This window comes from Apteryx mantelli, chromosome 1 (genome assembly GCF_036417845.1).
Source record: "Apteryx mantelli isolate bAptMan1 chromosome 1, bAptMan1.hap1, whole genome shotgun sequence".
NCBI lineage: Eukaryota > Metazoa > Chordata > Aves > Apterygiformes > Apterygidae > Apteryx > Apteryx mantelli.
Genome location: NC_089978.1, coordinates 89,087,999 through 89,101,059, shown reverse-complemented (window position 1 = coordinate 89,101,059; position 13,061 = coordinate 89,087,999). Strand labels below are relative to the sequence as shown.

Genomic DNA, 13,061 nt, shown 5'->3' with positions numbered 1-13,061 from the left:
CTTTTTTGGGGAAGAAGTTTTGACTATATAGGCTGCTCATCCCTCAGATTAGAGCAAAAAAATAATACACCAATACTATAGGTATTGGGCTAGGCATCACACCTTTTTCCACTGCCCTGGGTGCCTGGAGGAAACTGAGGACTAACCGAGGCTGCTATGTCCTTACACCTTTCACATCAAAGAACATGAGGTCCAGGACATGCAAATGCATGTGCACTCATATATGTATGCAACTACACCAGGTATTACTACTCATCTGTAAGCACTCAGGTTCAAACTGGCAGTAAGACATACTTTGATACACCTGAAGAAAAAGGAAGGTCCCCATCTAGTTGTTAAGCCTAGCAGGGGAAGCAGCACCCATACCTGATCGGTTTCCTCTCTTCCTTTCATTTGATCATTGTAGCTCTGCAGATCCACCAACACTAATCCATGAGGGTGAATTCTCAAATTGGCAAAACTACAAAATAAAAGAAAGCCAGTGATGACAATTTTGTTTATTAACAAAAATTACAATCAGAGGAAAGAAAGTCCTAAATGAGTTACAGTAAACTCAAAATGCACATTATTCTTTCCAGCAGTCTGTCAGCTATTGAAGCTATTGATAGCTCCAGCTCCATTCTTCCTCAAGAAGTCACCAAGCTTGTTGCAAGCTAAGTTGCAAGTGCATGCAAATCACTGTATCACTAATAAAAATCAGCAAGCAGTGAGTCAATAAAACAAGGCACTTAAACTGAAACAGCCATAATGGGGTGGGGGGGATGGGGGGGAGAGGGCAGAACAGACTAGTCTCAGTTCTTTGAATGAGGCCTGCTTGTTTTTTTTGTTTTTTTTTTTAATGAAATCAAACTTCAAGAAAACAACTGGACATGTTCCCTCCCCTCCATCTTACTTCTCACTTTTTGAAGGTTTTTTTTCCTTTTTAAGTTTATTGCAGCTACTTACAAAGACAATGTTCATGTTCAGAGATGAATAAAAATTTACAAAATAAGAAAAAACATTGTCCTGGAGTAATCATGGCTTTGACTAGCAAAGAAGTTACAATAGCCAACTCCCACTGATGAGTAGAGGTGCAAGGGTAGGCAAAACTACTGCACATTGTATTTATTACAGCAGTGTTCAAAGAACAGGGGTTCATCATGCTAGGTACCGTGTGGACAAATAGAGGACTTTGAAGAACTTGTTTTGTTTGTTTAAATTGCAAAAGATAAGAGGTGAGGGAAAAGACACACAAAAAAACCCAGTTATATCCACTTCATATTGGGGAAGGAAAAAACGCAAACAGAAGGACTACAAGGGAACTAGATAAAGGGAGTAACAGGTGGGGAGACATATGCTGAAAAAAAAAAAATGACAGAGGAGGGGATGAGAACAGTAAAAGTGTAGCAAAAATGAGAACTGAGGGATGGTGGTTCTTCAGCACAATGCAGAGAAACCTCAGGTAAAGCTCTAAACACTCTTCCAAATGCCTGAAGTCCCCCCATCCCCTGCTTTTCTGCTCTTATCACTCCATTTAGCCTCAAAGACAAAAAACAAAGCCTCCTGTTAAGACAAAACGTTCAGATGGCCTCCCCCCATCTCCCACCATCACCATTGTTCATTTTGGCCTTTCCAGAGCAACTTTCTTAAACTCTCAGCCCCAAAGTGGCTGCGACTTGACACCACCTCTCACGTGCTAAAGAAAGCCTTGGGGAGAAAACACCCCCTTGGCTGCAGTCAGAAGAGAAACTCCTAAGTATCCTGTTAATGTAACCTAAGACGACTAATTTTTGGTAACTATGACATGATTGAGCTAAGGCAGATGAAAATGACTGAAGCAACACAGAGATATAAACATTTTTATTGTACTGCTGAAGACCATAACTTGCTTTAGATATCAATGATCTATAGCTGTGATTTGAGTTAACACAGGAGAGAGGAAAAAGAGTGCCACTACTTCAAAAGAGCCTATGAAGTCTCAGACTTCCCTAAGGAAGGTTCTGTATATGCATAGGTCTTTCCTTCAGAGAAGGTGTTGCCTTCAGAGAAAAGGTATTTCTACACAGTACACACACTTCCAGCACTTTTTTCCTCCTAAATAACTGCATATTGTCACGAACATTTAATGAACTTATCTATATTACAGCAATTGTCCACTAGGTGTCCTCCCTCCAAATATTTTTGATTACTGACCAGAAAACATCTGTACTCTAATGGCAACTAAACTATACCTCAGGATAACTGTAAAAAATCAGGAAATTACCCCCATTACCAGGAAATTACTCTTGCATTGAATTAAATATCTTACTTTACCCAGAAGAAAGGATGAACAGAAAATAGTCTAATAGTAAGTACAGGCTTTTTGCTTTTTATTGTTATTACTTAAGAAACCAGTTTTGCAAGCTAGTTTGTTGAATAACTGTATAAATATTTTCAGTTTTCAAGACACTTCTGGAGCAGCTTTTCATTTCTCTTTTACAGGCTCCTTAAGAAAGTGTTTAGGGGCACCTGTCCAACCCTGTTCTACTGTACTCCTGCCAAAAATCAAGACACAGTTGAAGAAGCTTTTCTGAAGTTCAACAGGCAAAAGCTTTACCTGAGTGTTTTAGGAGGTTGTGCCCAACTCGCTGGCAGCCAATACAGTTCAGAACTTGTGACACTAAAGCCACTTCATACTGTAAGTAACAATCACAACATCTTACAGCTTAAGTTGGCTTTTCCATCACTAGCACTATTTAAAAGCCCACAGTCTCCACTGGGCTTCAGAATTTTTAGCGCTTCTCTCTGTGACTTTATCCTACTTTACATCCTGCTTAGCCAAGGGACTCGAATTAGGAGCCTGCTTCTCCCAGCTGCTCTCAGTGTTCAGCATAGAGAGAAGGAGCAACTCTGGAGAAAGCCCTAACATCTACACAGGAGGCACAGAGCAAGGGGATGCCTTGCCGGGAGGTCTCAGTTAAGCGGGACAATTTTTTCCATCGTGCAACTGCTTCCCACTTTAGTAGACTAGACAGTGGGACTTAGTCTGCGCAGCGTTTCTTCTTCTTGAAATATATGGCTAGGATCTGCTAAAAAGTTAATGAGAGATTAGACTGAAATAGGCACAGCCAGATCAAGGCTGATCACTTACTTAAGGCAAGTACTCGGCCCAAAGGAAAGGACAGTTTCTTAGACGAACATAAAATGATATTAAAAAAATTACTAAGGGAAGTAATACGGGCTGATTAGAATATGGTAATTTGGGCACCATGACAAAAGTAAGGACCAGAAAAGTAGTAGGAAGACACAGACATTTGATATTTGGAATAAGGAGGAAAATTTGTCAACTTTTAAGTCTGATTTTCAGTAACTATTTTCAGTCTTTTCTCTTATTCTGTTTAAATGATTTTGTTGCCAGAAAGCACGTATTTTGTAATGTGCACAACATCAGAAGAAAAAAATGGTCAGGCATAATTGTAAGAATAAACAGCTTTATCACAGGACTCCAGGACAGGATTCCTTTAATTTTTTATAAAGAGAACCACAGAAGTTCACTACATGAAAGCACAGGTACCTCAGGAGGTTGTAGATGCAGCCATTCAGTGAAAAGGCACATTTCTAGTGAAGCCAGTGGACTTGCTCCAGGCTCTGAAAACTGCTGCACTATGAAGGGAAATTAGCATTTACAATTCATTAGATGGCACTCTTATTACTCTGTCTGAAATCTGGCACAGTGCCAGAAAGTTTAGCACTGTTAGAAAGGACATCAGTTTATTCCCATACTGCAGTGGTTAAGATTTACCCGACTAAGTAGCATGCCAGTAGGAGATTAATCATCCCATGACTTAAGTTCCCCTTTAAATTCAGAGCTCCCTTCCTAAAAGGAGCATCACAGAGCTGTCATATGATTTGACAGCTGACATTGTCTTTATTTCTGCTGTGACTGCATGAAATGCTTCCTCAGTACATGATGTTACTGGGCTTCTTCAGGGTCTTTTTTGGGGTGGGGAGGCAAGCAGAGGCAGAGAGGAGGGCTGCTTTAAAAAGCACAACCACACAACTTCTGACTTATTCTAATGCTATCATATATACAAAGACACTAACACTGCTGAATCATTATTTATTTTGTCTCTTTTTACTTTCGCTGGAATAATAGGGCCCTGACATCTGCGGAAAAAAAGGATAAAAGGTACACAGCAGACTGGAGGGGCATAGTGGGGCAGCAATTCAAATTCTGAGTCTGGCTGGTAGTCTGCTCTCAGACAGCTAAACTACTGCAAAACAAGTATGAGTTAAATTTAAAAACCAATTCAAAGAAAATGATACAAATCCAGGTTAGTTATACCGTGGTCAAAAGTTACCTGGTTGGAAATCTACCTAAAATAAATTAGAAAGCCTGTAAAGATTTAAACGCACAGCAGTTAAACAGCACAACTGTGCATTCAGAAGGCAATCAGATTACTACTGTTAAGGCAATAGCAGCAGACCAAGGATAAATCTACAAAAGACTTGCTAGCTTAAATCAGGGAAGAGCAGACGCTACTTTGACTTTTGTTGCTTTCCATTTATCTACTTGGCAGAACGTGTGTGAATGCAGGTCTTCAGCAGCAGCTCTCACATGAAAATAGTTTGAGGTTTGTGGGGGTTTTTTGTTTTTTTTGTTTGTTTTTAAGAACTGCAATAATACAGTTTTGGGTTTTCTACCTATGAAAACACAGCAAAGACTGCTTTACTATCCAAATGATGAAAAATCTGGGGAAAACAGAGTTTCATCACAATTCTCCCCTCTGTATTTTGTCTGACCGAAAAAATGAATTCCTGCTTTCAAGATATCTGCCACACCTTTGGTGTATGCTTGCATCTACTTTCAAAGAAGTGATGAGGAACACTCCAAGCACAAGGAGGAATCCTCTCCTTTCCATTAGGGAACAAAATCTGCACAAGAGCAGCAGGCTGGCACAGTACCAGAGCCCCACTATTGCTGTATTTGCATATGTGCCATATTTTTTACTATAGGACTCAGGTTTTTTTGTTTGCATATGAACTTTAGTCTAGTCACTTAATTACTGAAATACTGTATTGGGTCTTTACAGTGCTGCATCTTGCCACCCAGAACAAAAGGGAACATCACAGACATCAAGAAATTAAGCCTAACTGCATGAATTAAGAAATAATTGTTTGAAATGCTGAGAAAGATTTTAGACAAGCATCCTCCTAATTTGAAAATTCTTTCTCTCTTTTTTGCATCCTATCTCTCTTTTGCATCCTATGCAAAAATATATATCCTTAGTTATGTATATTGAGGAGCAAAAAGACCTTGCAATTCTACGTACTTGAAACAAGCTTTTTTTTTTTCCCCTAGGGAACAGAACTGTATAGAAAGACCAGTACCTATACAGCCCTCTTCACCCCAGTCAAAACTTTTATCTGCTGACAGACTAACTTTGACTCATGACAGAGTATTTTAAGTATTTGAAAAACAGTCTGCCAAGAAAAAAGCTATCTGTCAACTTATGCATAATGAGGGAGGAAACGTAAATGTGTTTATACTGGGAAATCCCAGTACAAAAAAAAACAAACACCATGGCATTATTTTAATATGGTATATGGCGTCTCTCTTTCTTAACGCTCTTCATCTCAAATTCAAAGTGCTTAAGGGACCTTAAAAGCAATTAAGCAGCCACAATCTTTCACTAGACTGTTATTCCTGTTCTCTTTTTACATAACAAGGAAATTAAAACAATGAAAGCTACCCCTGTTGTAAATGGTTGCAGATTCTAGACATGCTGTTGTAAGCGGTTGCTAATTTGTAGTAGTTGCTGATTTGTAGTGCCACCGCTTCCAGTTCTTCACAGCATCTTCCCCCTTTGGGTGACTCAGTGAGTAAAACAGAGCATTTTAGCCTGGAACAGAGCTGAGGAATGCCCACACTACCCTTTTAAAAAATACTAACTAGCATAAGGAATGGTTAGCAAAGCAGTAACATTCAAAAAAAGTGAAAACACTCGCCTCTCCCTTCACCCTGTTAAGTAAACATATTCATCATCATCTCAGTGACAGACAGAACAACCTCCACTGTTCACACAGTGCAACATTTATCCAGTTAAGTCAAGTGCCAGTAAGATCACATTACCCTAAACAAGAATTCAGACATGGAACAGGGAAGCTTAAAATTTCTGTGTACATAGGGGAGGTCAGCATTTTTCTAAACAACAACCTTGTACTGTAAAAAACACAAACTGTCTAAACTTGGGGTTTGTGGGTTTTTAAAACAAGCTTGCAGTTGGCACATGACAAAAGAGGGACTACTGAGATGTATAAGGTGGAGGATGTATGTGAGAAAGACAAAAGGACAAGAAATGGAGAAAAATTCTAATTGCTGTACATATACACAACATATAGCAGAAGAACATGAGCAGAAGTGAGATCTCTGCTCACAAGCAGAGATCCTACCAAAATACAATATTAACTGAGAAGATACCCAGCAGTTTCTAAGACTAGTTTAATGATTCTCTCCTTACCTTGGATTCCCTTAACGGTTTATATTATTCCCTCTGTAACGATGTATTGCACCCTGTGGCTCTGCATAAAGTACTACATACAGTAAATAAGATAGAAGTATGTCATGAACGTGAAGTTTTTCTTTTCCACTGTCCAGTTTACACTACAGCAAATGATACTTCAACAAAAAATATACTGCTTAAAGATGCCCTAGAAAGGTATATGCAGTTCCTGTGAGTGAACTCAAAACATACAGCTCAGGAAAAGAAAACTGCTGAGGTCCCAAAACTCACAGAAAGAGCCCTCCGGCATGTGCTACTGTTCCCCAGTTCAGTGTTTGGTCAATAGGGCTGGCAAAGCACAGAAAAGTATATTCATTCCCACCACTAAAGACAATGGAGTTGACTGGCTAATGTGAGTAACTTCCTGCCTAGCTCTAGAGTGTGAATGGCTATTTCACTTATGCATGTGTTGACAACCTGATTAGTAAGTGTTTTCAGTTGAACTTTCCTCAATTAAGTCCTTTGTCAGAGTAAATCATAAAGTAAATAGATGAGGCAGAGTTGCCAAATGCGACTTTTGATTGCTTAACTTCAGACAAAGAAGAACGTGGATCTGTCCCTTTGGTAATGACAACAGGAAAACTTAGCTTAATCCCCAAATCAGCTCCAATTCATTTAACAACTGCAGCCCTCCACTGGGCTGTTCACACAGTACCTATGCCAGAGACAAAATTTTGTCAACAGCGGTGACTACAATTCAACAAGCTGTAACTCAGGGCAACTGTAGAGGACATAGGGGTTGTCTCTGCAGACTTTGGATTGGAGACACCACTTAGCAACATATTACTGTCTCAAACATTTGTTTTCCCTTGGGATTAGCACCTGACTTGTTACATCAGTTGTGCATCTTTGTCTTGCAGTAGCCCAGTCACCTTTGGCTGGTTGAAAAAATGTGTGTGTGTGTGCACGCATGTACCTGCATGCACGTGTGTACACCTCGCACAGCAATGAATCGTGCATCTTCCATCCTTGAGCTAGCTAGCTGCCCCTCTACTCACTGGGGGGGTTTTGTACCCATTAACGCCCCACCGTCCATACAGGAAACAGCTCATGACTGTTAAGCATGAAGTAGCAAAACCAGACAAGGTACCTTTCACCACAACTTTTGTCCTGCTTTTAACTACAAGTTACTTCATTTCCGAAAGTATACTGTTTTGTTTGGGGGGCAGGGGGTAGGGAGAGGGGGAGGAAATGATAACTGACCAGTCTATTAGTTTATTAGTGTTTTTCCTACCTTGTTTCAATTAATTGAAACAATAATTTCATTTCAACAAAAATATGCTGTTTAAGGGGGTCTTAAAAAAAGGTATATGCAGTTTCTGGGAGTGATCTGAAAGATGGCTCAAGAACACAAGACTGCTAAGGTCCCAAAACTCACAGAAAGAGCTCTCCGGCATGTGCTGCTCTTGGCCAATTCAGTGTTCATTCAATGGGGCTGGCAAAGCACAGAAAAGTATATTCGTTCACACTACTCCAGACAATGACTTGACTGGCTAAGGTGAGCCATTTCCAATGCAAATAAGTCCAGTATGCACTGGTGTTTAGACTGCAATGAATGTACCCAAAGAAAGCAATAAGCAATCTTTACTTACATGAACTAACACCACACCAAAAAAAAAAAAAAAAAAAATTACTTTGCAAGTGGACATCTCCTCTTAATATTCAGCCCTTCTGTACACTGTTGTTCTTTCTTCTTGGGTTTCAAAAGGCAGTACTACAAACTGCAATTCCTTGTTAAGTTTAGGATTCTTTCCTGGATAACTCCTCTCAGAAGTACAACTCATTTGCTATAGCACAACTATGCACCTGTACTGTATTAGAACTTTAATTGAGAACTTATTTCATACTAAGTGAAGTGATTTCATATGAAGTGAAGTGAGACTCTGCTACAGTCCATCAGAGAAGTATTTTATATCAAGATGGTGCCAGTATGCACCGCATGCCCTGGAATGTGGCATGAGGATGTATGTGAGAGTACTAAGGCTACAGGATAACACTGAACAACTGTGGGAGAGCAGAAGATCAAACCGTATGGTTGCATTGACACTACCTTCTGGGAGTGGCCTCTGGCATTAGCTAGCCCCAGAAGCCTGCCCAAGCTTTGCCATGGTTGGAATAGCCCCCAAAATCCAGGAAACAAGCCAAGAGCCCGCAGCAGCGCAGACAGCTGAGTCACTGCGCGTGCTCCCCAGTTCTTCTGCTTAGCACTGTAAAGTGTACAAAGAGCTACCTGGAACCAAGGCCCAACACTAGCTCTCACCCGCCCCCCTCTTCCTTCCCCCTTCTTCGCCGCAGGAAGGCCCCTAGGCCCATCTCCTTATCCCTACCTTGGCACAGCAGTATGAATACTGGAAAATATCCTCCGGTGGGAAAGTTTAAGCATTGTATTTAGCAGCACAGGGAAAAGCCAGATGATTCAAAACAGAACTATGCTGCCAGCAAACATAAGATCAACAACTGTACAAAATGCAGAAAAGAACCTGTTTAGAAATTCACATGAATGCTCAGCAATTGCTGACACTCATTTACTGCATGCAGGTTTTGTGAAACAGTGCCCTGTCTTGTCTCACCTCCCCCAACACAATCTATAACTAACCTCAAGTTCTGAAAAGCATTGAAAATTTGACTGAAGATAGCTTTCATTTATTTTCACTTCTCCATTAAACTGAATTCCCAAGCCCACAACAAGAATAGCTCACAAGAGTTCTGCTTTACTGAGGAAATTGGTGATTTTACCAACTAACTTCTCTTATGATGAGCACACTGTAAAATAGTGCACAGGTTCTTTTTGTCTTTCCCCTCCTCGTCTCTCCTACCCGGACATCTTAATTTTTACATCCCCTTTTCCTCCTCCAAACACTCGCTACTCTAGCACTTGCAAGGAAGAGAGCAGAATCTGCAACAAGTATTTTCAGTTGACAGTGCTAGATAATTTAAGTTCTAGATAATTTAGTATTTACAGATTTATAGGAACCTTACTCAACTATTGGCTAGAAGCATCTTTGCTTACTTATATCCTGGCAAAAAAATTGTACAACATAACACAGCTTTTCCACAATACTCCTAGAACATGTTAAAAGACAGGTAATTCAACTCTGGAAACCTCTCCTTTAGAAGAAATCGTCTAAGAGGGAATGATCACGAGATTACAAAGAAGAAAGTCAGTTTGTGACAATTCTCATTTCATGTCTCTTTCACACTTGAGGAAAGCAGGACACCAAAATAAACCCATGTAATTAACGTAACCCATTTCACATCAATGGCAGGACAATAACCATGGAAAGAGTTAATCTACCTGTCAGAGGGAGAGACAGCAGCAGCAATGAGAGACTGGCATTTCGAATGTGGTTTCTGCTTCAGTCTCTACTGGTAAGAGGTTAACACAGTGGTTAACTGGTTAGCTGTGATCAAGCGATTAAGAATCACACACAAAACAGCACAAAAGGGGTAAGAAGCCAATGAAAATAGGGAAAGGACAGGCCAGAATGGGAAATTAAGTCTGAAATTAGATCATCTTGGTCAAATAAATTTCACTGTCACATCTGGAAAGCACTCTGAAATACTCTAAAAGCTTCATGGAAAATGTGAAGACAGGACTGGACTCACACCAGCTTACTTGTGACCTAAGTCAAGCCCCAAATTTATCAAAGTAGTTGGTCTGTGCTATTTTTATATACAAAACATACAAATATATTCATGCATGTCTTTATATCTGTATGCACACAGATGCTAAGCACATATGGGGAGAGAGAAATTCCAGCAGGCAACGCACTCACCTAAGATTTGACTTGCCTTCTAGAGATTTCATCTCTTTTTCTCTCCCTCGCTCTCTCATTAACAGAGTCTACTTCGAAATTCCAATTCACGTTAAAATATTTATGTCAGGAATATGGTCAATTTTTATCCCCAATGAGCTCCTGCTTAACAGGACACCTACTTTAAAGAAGGAGAAAAAGCGCCATGGAATTAAAGCTCATTTAGTTTAACTCCCATCATAGAAAATACTGAAATAAGTAGACTCCAAAAATAACAGAAGCAGTGACTGTCACAATGGGTTTGTCAAGAATGGATACAAGTTGACTTGATCAGGGCTTCCAGCACTGTCTCATATAACATTTTCATGAGTAAGATGGAAATTTATTCCCTTAACAGTTGCATCTCATTCACACTGTTGGTTGCAAGCACTGTGCATAAGTGATCCTTTTTTTCTTTTTTTTTAATTCTTAGAAAGTGCCAAGTTTTAGACAGCCCCAGAAAATTCTTTAAAAAAAAAAAAAAAAAAAAGCCCTTAAATTTTCCAGAAATATTTTTAATGATTGTTGGAAAGTTCCAGAGTTTGGAAGGATCCAGAAAATTCTAGAAAAAAAATATAGAAGATTCCAGACCATTCCAGGATTTTTTTTTATTATTCTTGGAGAGTTCCAGGATTTGATCAGCTCCAGAAATTTATTAAAATTCTTAGAAAGAGCTAGACATTTGGAAAGTTCTAAAAATTTCTAAAGAATGCTAGGAAAGTTTCAGGATTTTTCTAGAAAGATTATTAGAAAGTTCCAATTTTTTAAATCCTTAGGAAATCATTAATGGGGGGGTCCAGAAATTCCTTTAAAAAACTTGGAAAGTACTAGGACTCAGAAAGTCCCAGAAATTTGGAAAGCACCAGGAATTTTTTTTTTTAATTGTGAGGTTTCTGAATTTTTTTAAATCTTGTGCATTCCAACATTTCCTAGAAACATTCTTAGCATGTTCCAGAAAATAAATTTAAAAGGAACTTGGAAAGTGCTAGAAAATTCTAAAAAAAAAAATCTTGGAAAGTTTTAAAAATGTCCGAAAAATCTTGGAAAGTTCTAGAAATTTGGAAAGGGCCAGAGATGTCCCCCCCCAAGTTTTCAACCGCTTTCCCAAAACCTTTCAAAATTTTTTCCAAATTCAAAAAAGTTTTAAAATTGTCTTATTAAAAATCTTTATTTTTTAAAAAATCATTGAATTGAAATTTTCATAATTTTTCAAAAGATTACATTTTAAATATTTTTCAAAAATGTTTTCAGGATTTTTTTCCAAAAAAGCATTTCAAAAACAGAACATTTTCTAAAAATTATTGTACTCTCCACTACTGGAAAAATAAGCATTTAGCATACTCTTACCTTCCAAAATCTGCTCTTCATTAATGTTTTATTAATCTGCATCTTTTAGGTTAAGGATGCAGTCCCATCTCAACGCAATTATACCCATAAAACTAACTGACGCAGCATCCTGTACAGTGTATTGGTCCCCTAGCTCTAAGTACTTAGTGCCTCAGCGTTCTTCATGAATTGTTCTCATAACAATACGTCCACTGCTGCTTAATAAACTCACTTAATTTTATTAAGGTTTCTTCATAACATTTGGTAGAGAGGATTCTCTACATTTTGCCAACCTTTATAGGACACCTTCCCAACTGGTCAACCCAGGACCTTTTCCCAATATTGGACTACTGTGCCTGTGTGCAGCAGTCTAGTATAAATACCAACACACTTGTATCAGCCATTGCTTTACAGACTGCAGTTTTGCTTTCCTAAAAGCATTCTAAATGCTATAATGATTTTGTGATATCTTATAAACCTCAATAAGTGCAAAATACCTCTGGTAAAAATCTGTCTCCTTTGACTAGTGATGTAATTACACCAGTACAAATCTGACACTCCACAACCAACTACTCTGCACACCCATCATCTACTCAAACTGTGCTTATTTATTTTATGACTCAAGAGGAAAAAAAACAAGAGAGAAGACAATAGAATCACTAGAAATAAATGAAGTACTGTAAAATTAAGCTAGTTATTGTTAAATAGGCCAAAGTAGTATATAAAGTAACAAAACAAAGAACAGTAAAAGCAATTTAGGAAGATAAACTGGTAAGCAAAATGATGTGGAATTTATCCCAGTAGACTCTGACTACCTGACAGTATAACCGCTGACACCATAAGCAGTGCTGTGGGGGTGTGGTTTTTTAAGTTTTTTTAAAATACACTCCAAATTCACAAGCAGCTATAAAAATAAGTTATTGAAAGCACAAACAACAAAACATGGACAAAAATAACCATTTTCCATTTTCATCATTCCCATGCTAGGTTTAGACTGAACATACTTGGACATAACTAATTTTCAAAAAAAGTCACAATTCTAGGGCTAAACCAGAAGTAATACAAAGCAATGTTTCAAGGTCTGCAAGAAGTAACTCACACTCATTACTAAGTGTAACTCATTAATGTAAATCATTAGAAGGCTTTTATTCATCCCAGTCTGTTTGATGATTTCCAATTCTGCAAAGCCTCATTTTAAGGAATTTTAAATCTCATTTTAAAAGAATGTAGCCCTTTTAAGTACTATATCCTTCTGAAGTCATAATTACCTTATTGACTTAGCCGTTCTGTTTCTGGAAGGAGACTGCTCAAGACACCATACTTTGTTACAGTACAAATACTGCAGCTTTAGAATTGGTCAGTCTGGACTGTATCCAAACCACAAGTGCATGTAGAAAAGATCCTCATCAACAGCATTCTG

General features: G+C 38.6%; 1 protein-coding gene across 1 annotated transcript in view; it reads right to left on the bottom strand.

The window, feature by feature from the left end:
* Positions 1-13,061, bottom strand: part of SMS (spermine synthase) — a 61,958-nt gene that overhangs the window by 25,446 nt on the left and 23,451 nt on the right. The window contains exon 3 of the mRNA XM_067297197.1: positions 367-460. Within this exon, the coding sequence (XP_067153298.1) occupies positions 367-460 (94 nt within the window). The remainder of the gene's footprint in view (positions 1-366; positions 461-13,061) is intronic.